Source organism: Xiphias gladius, chromosome 19, assembly GCF_016859285.1.
Source record: "Xiphias gladius isolate SHS-SW01 ecotype Sanya breed wild chromosome 19, ASM1685928v1, whole genome shotgun sequence".
Lineage (NCBI taxonomy): Eukaryota > Metazoa > Chordata > Actinopteri > Istiophoriformes > Xiphiidae > Xiphias > Xiphias gladius.
The window spans coordinates 24022107-24036025 of NC_053418.1; the positions used below are offsets into that span (position 1 = coordinate 24022107).

A 13919-nucleotide genomic window follows, 5' to 3' on the forward strand; every position below is an offset into this window, starting at 1 on the left:
CTGTTTTAAAGCCCTAATTTATAATGACAATATCTGAGACATTTTGGATACTAGGATTCTTTTGGCCACAGTATTAGTTTGTGATTCTGACTGGCCTAAGTTGGTCCCGAGAAGACATGTTGGCTGCTGCCTTGGCTGCTTGACAAAGGTCTTTCACCCTCTCTCTCTCTTGAACAGTCCAGTCCAAGGCCAGAACATTATGTCACATCCACATTGCAAAGGACACATTGCTCATGTTGTAGCAGTGAAAATATTGCTTGTAAAATGTTAAAAAGATGACATGGTTTGCAAAATAGAAATGGCTGGATTAGTCCTCTTCGGGGCTCTGGGGCAAAAATCAAACGTGGGCCCCTGCTGACCCCCAACTTCACTGTAGAGTATATATCCTGTCTTTTACGCACAAACAAATTAACCTCAAATTTCTTTACTGATGTACACTTTATACAGTTATGTTCGTTGGTATTTGGACAGTGACACAATATTCGTAATTTTGCCTCTTTACAACACCATAATGGATTTGAAACAAAGCCATCAAGATTTTATTGAAGTGTAGACCTCCAGCTTTAATTCAAGGGGTTTAACAAAAAATTTTGCAATAACCATTTAGAAATTGCAGCCATTTTTATACATAGTCTTTCATTTTCAGAGGCTCAAAATTAATCCTACAAACTAACATAATTATAAATATAAAGATTATTTTTTAGTACTTGGATGAAAATCCTTTGCAGTCAATGACTGCCTGAAGTCTGGAACCCATGGACATCACCAAAGGCCAACTTTCCTCCCTTGAGATGCCTTTCTAGGCCTTTACTGCAGGCCCCTTCAGTTGCTGCATGTTGTGGGTTTTTCTGCCCTCAGTTTTGTCCTCAGTAAGTGATATGCATGCTCATTTGGGTTGAGGTTCAATTCAATTCAATTCAATTTTATTTATATAGCGCCAAATCTTCTTTTTAAGAATGTACCAAATTGTTATTTTGCCACTCCTAAAGTCTGCCATCTGTCTGATAGGTTTGTTTTGTTTATTCAGCCTAATGATGGTCGCCTTCATTTGCATCAACACTTCTTTGGACCGTGTATTATGAGTTTCCATGAAAAGCTAACAAATGAAAACTCCAAAACATTCAGAATAAACTCCATACCTTTTATCTGCTTAATATGTCATGAAGTAATGAGGGAACAGGCCACACCCGGCCATGAAACTGATTGTCAGTCAATTTTCCAATTACTTTTGATTCTCTGAAAATGACGGACTATGTATAAAAATGGCTGTAATTCCTTAATAGTTAATGGTTAATGGTTAATGCTATATTTTTGTTAATACCCTTGAATTAAAGTTGAAAGTCTACACTTCAATCACAAGTTGATGGCTTTGTTTCAAATCCATTATGGTGGTATACAGAGGCAAAAGTCCAAAAATTATGTCACTGTCCAAATACTTATGTACCTAACTGTAAAACAAGACCATCTGGCCCAGTGTCCTAGAATTTTCAGTGCCAGTGCAGGAAGAAGCCTTTATGTATAGAGGTAAAAAGTGAGCATGGTGGTCAGGGTGATGGTTAAGTTTGAAGTGTAGCCATACTACTACCAAAACGTAACACTAGTTTATTTTTACAAAATGATTTCATAACAAAATACAGAGTTTTGTAAAATCCTCCAAAATCAACAATCTGTCTGGCATTAGGTTTGCAAACTTAGATAATACTACAGGACCCAGCAAATGCCCCTATCATTTCCATTGATATGATTAATTAAATGACCACTACTCAACTGACACTGACACAGAGTGAACTTGGGCCTTTTTTGAACTTGGTCCTGGGGCCCTGGCAAAAGCTGCCCGCTATGCCGAGGTGATGATCCAGCTTAGAAAAAAGACAGTAGTAAACAGTTAAAAAAAAGCATACTCTTGAAGAAATCTAAAGACATGCTCTGTATGGTGAACAAACTTTGGATGTCTATTTGAAATGTATGTAATTGATACTGTGTGAATTTTCACTTTTCATTTTTGGACCTGTTGCATTAGATTTGGGTTGATCATAAAGTCATATACAACCCAGGCAGAAGACCCATATGCTGTTTGTTGCTTTTCATTTCTCTTTTAACCTCTGGCTTTTTTCTCTTTTGTCTTCCCTTTGTTTTTCTTTCCCTTCTCCCCCAGCTCTCCATCTTCCTTGCTGCCTCATCCCTCTGCTTCTGTTAGAGTGGGGAATGTCTCTTTTCTAACACCTCTCAGCCTGCTTATCTACTCGGTCTGTATAGCAGTGGATTGGTATTTCCAACCTCATTTGTTATTGTGCCGTCAACCCTTGATATCATGCCACCATCAGTTATGGATATCAGGGTGTGTGTGACAGTGATATGCACTGTGACCTGCAACTGTTAATCTGGAAATCATGATTGTTTATGGTAGACAGTGTGTGCGTGTGTGTGATACCAGGCCTGGGTGTCCGTACGGGTGGCTGTGGTAAGCTTGCATGTGTTGGATTTGTGCCTGCAACAGTGCTTGTGTGTCAGAATGCATTATGTCTCTGTGCACGACTATATCCAATGACAGTGCCATTCCTCCATGCTGGCTGTGACTGTTCATTTGTAGGGATGCGATCATTCTGTTCCACCTTTTCGATGTGAACAAAAAAGAATCTTTGTTTTTGTGACTGTGCACTGTGCTCTTTTATTCCCTTTGTTGTACTTGGAATTGGTGGATCATGTTTTCATTTTGCAGTGCTGATGTTCCAGTAAAATTGTATTGAGTTTTATTCGTGGTGCCATGATTGTCTTAATTACAAGAGAGGCTCAAACTTCTGAAAGCAAAGTCATAATTAGCACCCAGCAGAGCAGCCTCGTTTTTGTCTTTGCTATGCTGGGCTTGTAATATCATAGAATACCCCATGCAGTCATCCTTTGTGGGACGAATTTGAGCTTGTCTCTTCAGGGTATTGGCTCAAGTAACCAGTCTAAATTAAACAGATTTTATTGTAACAGATAGACTCTTTGTACTATGACCCTACCTCCCCAGTCATCCACTCAGCCATTCTATGTGTTCCATTTTAATGTGTCATGTTGGTCTTTTGTTCATGATGATCATATGAAGCTTGTGCTGTATGTCAAATCATCAATGTCCTATCCTGGCCAATAAATAAGTCTTTTATTTGACTTTGAATTTGAGGCATGCGTCAGCCTGTTGATGCCACTCACCCAGCTTGTTGGGTCTGGGTGTCTTTAATGACCTGGTGCCCCCTCCTCCCCCTTCTCTTCCCTCCCTTCCCGACTTGGAAGATCTGTACAACTGCGACCAACACTGGACATGGAGGACTATGATGTTCGCTCAGCTGCCAGCATCCTGGCCTCAGTGAAAGAGCAGGAGGCACGTTTTGAGCAGCTGACCCGAGCCCTTGAGGAGGAGCGTCGCAACGTCACTCTGCAGCTAGAGCGTGCCAACCTGCCTCCCAACCCAACTACGAGCCAACCACTAGCATGGCAGCAGGTGGTGATGCAGGTAAATGATGCCAGTGTGCTGGCCAACCACCCCTTGTCTTTGTCAACCACCAACTTGACCTACCATGTGTCTGCCTCCCTGCGTACCTCTCTAAAGTGACATTCGCCTCTCCTGCTTCCTCCTTCTATCTGAGCAAGCTCATTACATTGTCATGTTTACTCACAGTCATTGTTTTTCATCATTGGTGGAACTCAATAATCTCAATTCAATTCAATTTCTCTGTGATTTGGGACAGTTGTTCCCATTATCTGAACCCACTGTCCTGGATGTTGTGCAATAATCTGCTCTGTGGTGACTCATCTTTAAAAGCGAGCTGATGAGATTCAACCTCTCATTCTGTCTTCCTTCACCTCCCTCCGTCTACGCCAATGCTTGCCATCCAATCCCATCTCCTTTCACCCACTGGTCTTTAATAATGTCTGGTGGTGCTACTGATTGGATGTGGCCTTTTGCCCGGCTCTGACATGCGTCTGGGGGATATTAGAGTGCTGGCCAGGGCTCCTGTCAATAGTGGCTGACTCCTCAGGAGCAGCAAATGTAAGATGTAGAAATGAGACACATATGTAATCCCCTAAAAATGTCAGCAGTCACAACAGCCCTTTGATTTACAAACTTCAAATTGTTAGCCACTGAGGGAAAATGTCACAGTTAACGCTTCCTCTGTTAGTAACTCCCAAGGTCAGGCAACATTACATCTTATTATTCAGGTTATTTTCATCCTTTGAAGGGCTTACCAATGCACCTGTTTCTGTTCTGCTGATATTCTCATAGCACTTTCTCCGGTTTTTCCTCTTGGGTATGATCAATTCTTTGAAGAAACCATTTCAGACTGGACACATTTTACCAACTAGAATTTTAAAGCTAAATTTGGTTATGCAGCACCTGTAGCACTAACATGCATCACCTTTATCATCATAAAGGAGGCAGTCTCCTATATTATTGATATTGCAAGACCTGAAGAGATAGAACTGCTTTACCTACATGACCTGTGGTTGTATTTGCCTGCCCTCACATTGTGTTAACAGATGGTGTAAGTGTTTTTAAAGGGCTTGTTGCAAATTTGGCCTCATGAAGGGGAAAATGAAGAAGATGCAGGGGAAAAGTATGGTACGGTAAAGTACCCTGTGTGTGTGTGTGTGTGTGTGTGTGTGTGTGTGTGTGTGTGTGTGTGTGTGTGTGTGTGTGTGTTTGTGTGTGTGTGTGTGTGTGTGTGTGTGTGTGTGTGTGTGTGTGTGTGTGTGTGTAAGAGAAAGAGAAAGAGAAGTACCCATCCCTCCTCATAAACTGGTCAGTGATTTACTGGACAGTACTTAACATGACAGGCAGTGAATTAACCTGCTTTCTCACACTATCACTCACAGATCAGACTCACAGATAAGTGTGTGTGTGTGTGTGTTTGTGTGTGTGTGTGTGTGTGTGTGTGTGTGTGTGTGTGTGTGTGTGTGTGTGTGTGTGTGTGTGTGTGTGTGTGTGTGAGTGTGTTTGTGTGTGTGTGTGTGTGTGTGTGTGTGTGTGTGTGTGTGTGTGTGTGTGTGTGTGTGTGTGTGTGTGCTGCACCATTAGACCAACTCCAGTCACGTAATCTGGTGGTATGAGTGATGTGGAATGCATTAGGTCGTTCCCTTTTCTTTACGTCCTCTTTGCGTAGTTTCCTCACACGTAGTCACAGACAATCCCCAGGCTGCATGATGGATTAAAATGGCGCATGGATCAGTATTTTAGGGTTCAGATTCTCAAACCCCAGGGCCAGGCTCAATGAGGCCCCCCACTGTTTTCTCACAAAAGAAAAAGTGGACCAAGTTTGAATAATGAAATCACTTGCAAGTAGACACCTAATAAATGTGATAAGCTACTTATCTAGATAGCGCTCTGCTATGCAGTGCTCACCTTGGAACAGATTGGGTTTAAGCATCAGTGGGCAGCTAACATTTTTATTTGTCTTCATCGTTTGAGATTGGTGTGGGTTACTTTGTACACATTAGCAAAGCCCAAAATGATTGGTCATTTAAAACAGTGCACCGAGATGCTCAATGCTGCCCAATCCCATTTGTTGATTATAACACAGCAGGCTCTTCTGTCCAGTACAGCCTGGATGTGGAGTGACGCATGGCCCTGGACAGCAGCCAAATGACTCAAATAAATCATACGGTGATTGTTTGACAGTATTATGTGGAAATATAACAGTAATTTCCTCTTCAAATTTAAACTGAAGAAAACAGTGGTAGCCTTTCTAGATGTTGAGTTTGGCAACAAATCTTTTGGCTAATGTTCATGTGAACATAAAAATTTTGCATAATAGGGGGTGTTTTTAGCAACTCAAGCAGTGTGTAGGGATGGCAGTGTTGTTTGGTCAGTCAGTCCACCACTCAGTCCAGAGGGAAATGGGTCAACAACTGTTGGATGGATTTCCATGAAATTTGGTACACATATTCATGGTCCCCAGGGGATGAAATCTACTGACTTTGATGATCCCTTGACTTTTCCTCTAGCACCACCACAAGGCTGACATTTTTGTTTATTACTGAAATATCTTGAAAACCATTGGATGGATTGCCATGAAATTTTGTCTATGTATTCATGGTTCCCACGTATGAATCCCAGAGACTTTGAAGATCTTCTGACTTCTCCTCTAACTGCAGCATCAGGCTGATAGTATAGCTCAACCGAGACAGGATTTTTTAATCAAATATTGATATAGATATTTATGAGTTGATTATGATTGGTATGATTTGTCGGCTGATACTAATTTTCTTTAGCCTACACCACCCATAACATAAAAAACATTTTTGATAAGGTTCCTTTAAACAGTTGTGACCAAGATATGTATTTGGCTTGTACTGGCTAAACACAGCCTGCTAAATGTCAGCATGGGAGCATGTAATTGTGAGCATACTGGTGTTAACATTTAGCTCAAAGCACCATTATGCCTAGGTACAGCCTCACAGAAACGCTAGTTTGGCTGTAGACTCTAGGCTTTGTTGGGCCAAAAAGAAAATTTGAGAATGAAGTTGAAATCGTTCAAGAATTTTATGTTGTTTTTCTTGGCTAAAGATGCTACATAATGCTCACTTTTTTCTGTTATCTAAATCTGTCTAAATCTGAGTGGAGACAAAATAATAGTCCCAGCAATAAATAAATCACCCTCTGATATTAACACAAGTCACCCTGCTTATCTGGAGTGCACATGGCTCATTAGGATTAAAGAATATAGTGATTCAACATGTTTGAAATATTATTTTATAATATTTGCTTTGGCCCTACGTGATGAAAACAAAGGGTATAAAAAGGTAGATCCCCACAAGATGCCTTGACCATTGTATTGGAACAATGAATGTGGGAGAGGTTCTAGTAAGCAGCACTGGCCTACTTTCTAAGACCTTCCCAATTGAATTCTGTTCTTCATTCACTTCAATATACCACTTCATGAATTGGCACCAAGGAAGAGAATTGGATTGTTTATGCTGCACTGCCCTGTGAGGAAAATCAGTACAAAGCTGTTGGACACTCCATTAGCTTTCCTGATGAAATTATCAGTAGAGATTCAGTGACACAGACCGAGATGCCTTACAATCCGCATTCATTGTTAGCCCCAACATGTGACCACTTACATGCTAAGATTATAGCCTTCCTTCATTTGATATCGCATTTCTCTCTGGTAATTGATTTTTGCCCGAAGGACTGTTATCACCAAGGCTCTGAAAGGTCAAGTGGTGCATGGTGACAGTTCAATGTGTGGAGAAAGGCAGACAGCACTCAGACAACCATGTCTGTCTGGAGTTAAGGGAGAAGGTGACCTCATTTCATATATACCAGATGCCTAATCTATCTACCCACGGCCACTGCCCAGCACATGCATAGATCCCATCTCATGGCGCATACAATCAACCAGCTTCATTGAAAATGAAACTCAGGATAATTTCTCACACTGTGGATATCATAAACTCTTGGTGTTTGGTATTCAGATGCTATATTCAGTGGGCTTCTAGCATTGCAGAGGCATACCATCCCTTGTGCAAATGTTGTGGGAAGTTTTCAAAGGCTTGTGAGCTTTAGAGAGAGGGAACAGTGCAGCCTTTGATCTGTGCTTCTGTCTGTGGTGAAGATGTACAGGCCCCTGCCCTGCAATGGCACCACAGTACTCAACCAACAATCGCTTCAGCCGCCCTTCACCCACTTTCATCCCCGCAGCCCCCAGCCCTGTCTAGGCACAATGAATACAAAGGACCCGAGGGTGCTATAGCGACAGAAGATCTATCCTTCCACTGGCATGGCCCGGGAGCTCCTGTACCCTTGTAAATCACCTGCCTAACAATGAGCCTTAGTTTACCCCCTCCCTTCCTCTGTCTTCCTGTCTTCTTCCCTTGCTGTGCCATTAAGAACCTTCTTGCCTCCTATAAACACCCTAATTAACTTGGTGTGAAAGTGCCTCCTTTGTTTATTTTTGTATACCTCACTGTTCCTGTGGTCCTTCGACACTTATTTCCTCTCATTTTATAGTTTCATGTCGCAGCCTGTAGAAAAGTGACATTTAAATTCTAATAATGTTGCCGTCTGTTTTACATGTATCCAGGTGGAACACCTAATTATGTCTCACCACAGTTTAAAGCTTACTTCGTCTACTGGATTTGACGATATTGAGCCGCAAATGTTTTCACACATATTTTAAAATGATCTTTAGAGATAGATGCAAATGAAACAAACAGAGCAGCAGTACTATAGTTAAGGATGTAGGATAGATTGTCTAGTAACCTCAGTGTTGAAGGTACAATTTTTTCCTTACAACATGTTGACGTCTAAAGTTGTGGTTACCAAAGGTTCTCAATCGGTGAGATGCCAATATCTCGGCAACTATTATATGGTTTGACATGATTTTAATCTCTATGAAGGGGTTCCATTGTTTAAAAGAGTTTAGGAACCAGTGGTCTAAAGGACTTTAAAGGCAATGTGATCCATTTACTGGTGTAATCAATATATTGTACATTTGGATAGTGAAGAGTTCTTCCCACTAAATTTCTCAGCCTTAAGTAAAAATGCAGAGTTGAGTCAAGTTTAAGGTGATGGCCCATGAATAGCCCTGCTAAATGCTCAAGGGGGGGGGGGTCCTTTTTGTCTCAGCTCAGTACAGAGGCTGATATGGAAGGACAGGAATTTTTACTCAAGGCTGGGGTTGTGCATATTCCTCTTGTTCAGATGAACAGGGAGAGAGATGTTTGAAGGGAAAGCAACAGAAAAACCTTTTGTACTGTAAGCTATTTATATTCCTTTGAAGCGGCTCAAACCTTCATCCTTCAAATCAGCCCCAACATTGGTGGACTTAATACCTGTCCTGGTGCACCTCCCTGCCATTTGATCACAATCCATTAAACCATTATGCTCACTAAAAGCACTAAGAGGGGTAATTGAAAACTGCTCCCATTTCCTTTACCACACATCCTCTCTTGTACTCACATTTGTGAACTGACAGGCTAAATATCTTTGAAGGGTGCTGCCTCAGTCTGAATGTTTCTGGAGAGCAAGGAAGTCTACTTATGTACTTGAAGATGACCATGGCAATCTAAACAGACTATTTGGCTGGGCCCAGTAGTCTGTTTAGCCCATGTGTTTAAAATAAAGCCCCTCTCCTTCACGGGACACCAATGCCACCTGAGGAATGTGACCTCACCCTTCCCAGTGTCCAGCAGGATAACCAAACAAGACTGGAGGCTGATCCCCTTCAAGTGAAAAAAAAACTAAATTGAAAACAGTTTTAGAACTTTGTAGTAGTACTTAGAGGTATTCTTCAAAGCCTTGATTTAATTATCCTCACAGGTTTAATATACTAGTGTGACATTTTTATGACATGACTTACAAGCATGTAAATAGTCATCAAATGAGGACCAGAAGCAGCACTGAGCCTTGTTTTGGGGGTTGGCAGGAGTAAATTTGCACTTTATTGAACAGAGCATTCATTACAAAAACAAATGCCTTAATGGCAAAAGTGACATAGAGATAAACATTTCTTTTCAATTTCGCCCCAGTGTGTTCTTTTATAAAGCTTACTACAATCTGACATTCAGATCTGTTGCCAAGTAAATCAAATCAAGTTTTCAGCTCGGCTCTCCACAGAATAAACTGCAAAACTGTGTCTTTCACTTTATTGCTGCTCAGCAAATACATGCAATCATGTAAACTTGCCTTGGGATCTCATGTTAATCAAAAAATACAAATGGACTTATGTTAAAAGTGTTTTTGATGCCAGAGTTGTTTTCACAGTTCCTGGAAAGTGACTCAAACTCTGCATTTAAAAACTCAGAAAGGGAGTCCTAAAGTACCCACCTGAGTCCTCTCCGGTGGGTACTTTACCTGGAATTAGCCTAAAATCTCAATTCTGTTTAATGTTAACAGAAGCAAACTTCTTAGTATTTGCTAGTAAGTCGTCGCTCTTCCACCTGTGTGCATTGATGTGGTTATCAGCATTCAAATCTCTACAACAGGGGTGTATGTGCAGCAACAGTTGTCTACAGCTGGTATACGATCAGATTATAGCAATAAAGTCAGAACCACACATACAGTACATCTAATGACTTTGCACTCTGGCTGGCTGACATATGAGTTCTGGCATTGCCTCAGGGTGAGGCACATTACATGGCTGGACAGACTTTAAAAAGACTCGACATCACAGAGTCTGGAATTTGCAAACCTTTGCTTTTTGTGTCACAGAGTTGTGCACACACACTTGGTCTAAAAATCATGTCATTTGTCTTAAACTGAAGCCAGGCTGCGGGGCCCTCGTTATATGTTGGCATATTTGAAAAGGGTGAGGTGGAAAGAGGTTGGGCTTGGTATATAAACTCTCTTACGGAGTGTCTGAGAGTGATTTGTTGTTGTCCAGAGAATGATGGTAATAATACAGGAATGTTTGAAAAGATGGGCACTACTCTTGCCAGTCCTTTTTCTCCAAGGACCTCATTCAAGCTGATCATTTTGTGCTGAGTAAGGGCGTATATACCAATCACATATTCCATGTATGGGAAAACTCACCCTTGTACATTTTAACATTCTATAGATTAATCACATTTACGATAGCAGCTGACCTTGATCACTAAAGAAGCCAATTGAAACCCATCAAGAAGCTATGGATTATAAACCAACATGTAAACATATAGTGAAGCATATGAGAAATGGAATTTTACCTCTAAGTGGCAATTTATATATTGCCAGTTACCTGGACCACCTGTCAACAACAAATCTGAAAGAGAGAAGAAGAATTTATCATGAAATTTAGCAGAAAGGTAAGTATTAGGCCCTGGAAAAACTAATTAAATATTATCATTTTTAGACATACCCTTGAACAGCCAATGAGGGACTCCATTACATATTTAGAGGGTAGGTTCATCTAAAATGAAGGTGATTTGAAAAATGTTTTTGTGTGTAAAAGTTGATAATTTGCTGCATGTTAGCCTCAAACTTGTTCAAATTCTGTCTTTGTGCCTCATTCAGTGTCCCAATTACACATGAGAAGACAGAAAACTAGGAAAAGCCTAATACTGTTGTAGTTGTATTTTAAATCTTGCTTTGCAATTACAGTATTGCGACATAAAAACAGAAAATAGAACCTTTTGATCTGAAGTGATGTCACTTAAACAGAGCTTTATTTCCCTAAATGAAGGGAAAATTGCCTTTTTGCAAGACAAAAGCCCCCAATAGATTGGACTCTAATCCTCTGCATCGCTGAGTAGCCATTTTTCAAGGGGAGAATAAAACGTGATAGTAAAAGTCATTAGATAAGGGATTTTTTGCAAGCTGTGCCATTGTTGAGTAAACAGCAGCCAGCCTGTAGCAGAGCAGATCATCTTGGCCCCTGTACACTCTCACTCATACATTATTTTTGTTATCAGTCCCCTACACTGTCCAGTGATTGTTGTAGAGAACTTAGAACAGCAAAGTCAGTACTATCTTTAAAATCATTTACATGCATTTTTTTTTCAGACCTGCGTTGTGTATAGTGAGATTGTTTGGTTGAACTTACAACCTTCACACTTTAACAAAGAGGTATTTCCCAAGAAATGTATTCTTTGAAGCGTGGAAGTACTTTTCAAAATTAAATATCATTAAAGTCTCTTTTGAAATTGGAGATTTATAAAAACATTTTTTTTAATGAAACGTCATATATCTTTTTAAGTTGCTTCTCTTTCATTCTACTTTCTGTATCTACTTTTGCTCCTCTATCTTTCTCTCCATTTTTCTCTGCATCCGGTATCTTTAATTGAAGCGAAAAACATGATTTTAACAGATTCAGTTTCGTTGGAGGTGTCTGGATGTCAAAGCACCTTGTTGCTGCGCATTAACCTTTCTGCCATCTGTTTCACACCGTACGTTCTGACAGAGTAAGGCTGACTTTAGGAGCTTTGATTACAACTCCTGGATTATTCATACACCTTGTACATTTATTTTACAAGGCCCTGGCGTGGGTTGGCTAGACTCAGGGAATAGAGATTTTGTCTGAGAGTAGCAGGCATTCCTGGAAACACTATGTATCCCCAACATGTGATGTTGAAGACATTCCAGGAATTATTTTGAAATGAAATGTTGAATATACTTTTTTAGATCTTTAGTTTGCCTCAACCTGTCATGTAATTTTTACCCTCGTTGTCAATTTTCTACATTTCCTGGGAACAGTATACTTATTGATAACCCCATACAGCGGTGCATTGTACCAGTCATATATGGAAAGAGCAACATCATTTTTCAGCCATGCTAGCAACATGGTTCTAGGAATGGCATTGTCACCATATGTCTCAAACTTTGGGCCAGACTGAAATATCTCAACAACTATGGATTGCCATGAAATCTGGTTCAGACATTCATGGGTCTTTTGTGACACCTTTACTTTAAATTTCAACCACCACGAGGTTGACATTTTTGGGTTTTTGTAATATGTCACAAAAACTATTAAATTGATTGCCATGAAATTTGGTACAGATATTATAGGGGCCGGAGAGTGAATCCTGGTGAATCCCTGACTTTGGTGAATCCCTGATTTTAAATCTAACACCACCATGAGGCTGACTTGTGTGATTATGAGTGACATGTTTGACAGGTATTGGATAGATTGAATTAAATTTGTTACAGATATTCCGGCCCCCTCAGGATGAGTTGTAATCACTTCTGTGATGTCCTGACTTGTCATGTAGTGGCATCATCAAATCAAAAATTCAAATTTGTAACCAGCCAATACTTTGGTTTGTGACCAAATACCTGTTGGGCTCTTATTCAAGGTTTCTACCTGTTAAAAGGAAGTTTTTCCTTGCCACTGTCGCCAAGTGCTTGCTCATGGTGGAATGTTGGGTCCCTGTAAACAATATTTTAGAGTACGGTCTAGACCTGCTCTATATAAAAGGTGCCCTGAGATAACTTTTGTTTTGATTTGACAATATATAAATAAAATTTATTTGACTTGATTGCAAAACTAATGATATTTCCTTCAGCATTAGCTGTACATTGTGTTTACTGCTAATTACCAAATGTTGGCAAGTTAGCAGGCTAAACCAAGTAGATGAACATTGGAAAGCATGTTATCTTGCTGAAGCTAACATTTAGCTCACAGCACCATTGTGTATAGCATCACAGAGCCACTAGCGTAGACTTATAGTTTGGTTTAAGTCAAGATAGCATGGAAATTCGGCAAAGGGTCCTTAAAACAATAAACACGACATTAAACTGGACACATGCAAAACACACATGTGAAGATTTATACAGAAAATTTTTTTTGTAGGTAATGTTGGTTGGGTGAATTCTTAATCGTATTGTTGAAAGTAAATAGATCTAAATGTAATGGTGCATTGCAGGCCAAGTCTTTCATTAAGAACAAATGGAGCAGTAACATTCAGGGAGATGAAATAGCACTGCCAAACTTGTGGAATGCAAAACCTCAGCCATTTCCCTTCTTTTGGGATTTCTCCTTTCTCTGTTTTCTTTTTTTAGACCAGTCATCCTTTTTCTCTCCCGTCTGTTCAGACTGCTCTCAAAGTTGTCCTTAGTTAAGCTTCCATATACATTATTAGATTAACATTCCTATTCAGTCTTGGTCACAGTCATAGATATCTGAATGTGAATTCTTTCACGTACGTCCCACCCCTCCCGTATGTCAAGTGCAGTGAGAGGAATGGGACAAAGAGGTGGAGAAAAGGAGCTGTGCGTGCATGTGTGTGTATAGGGTGTAAAAATTTGCAGAGTATGGGGTGCCTAGGCTTCAGTAGAGGCTACTTTTGTTTTGTGAGTGAGCCCCTGTTCCCCCTGCCTCCACTTTTTCCTCATCTCTCTCTGTCTCTGCCAACAAGGAGGAGGGGTTGACGGGTTGACAGACAGACGCAGCTGGAGTGCATAGAGGGAGTTAGTCCCACCCCACTAAGATGCCAGAGATAGAGCAAGAGACATAGACCCAATG

At 40.5% G+C, this 13919-nt stretch overlaps 1 protein-coding gene across 14 annotated transcripts in view; it reads left to right on the forward strand.

The window, feature by feature from the left end:
* The window catches only part of arvcfb (ARVCF delta catenin family member b), a 165496-nt gene that overhangs the window by 41259 nt on the left and 110318 nt on the right, over positions 1-13919 (forward strand). For 12 of the 14 annotated variants that reach the window (XM_040155930.1, XM_040155928.1, XM_040155927.1 and 9 more), the window contains one exon: positions 3274-3493. The exons of the other annotated variants lie outside the window; for them this stretch is intronic. In XM_040155930.1, coding sequence (XP_040011864.1) covers positions 3302-3493 — 192 coding nt within the window. In that variant the 5' untranslated portion in view covers positions 3274-3301. The remainder of the gene's footprint in view (positions 1-3273; positions 3494-13919) is intronic. 14 annotated transcript variants of the gene reach the window in all.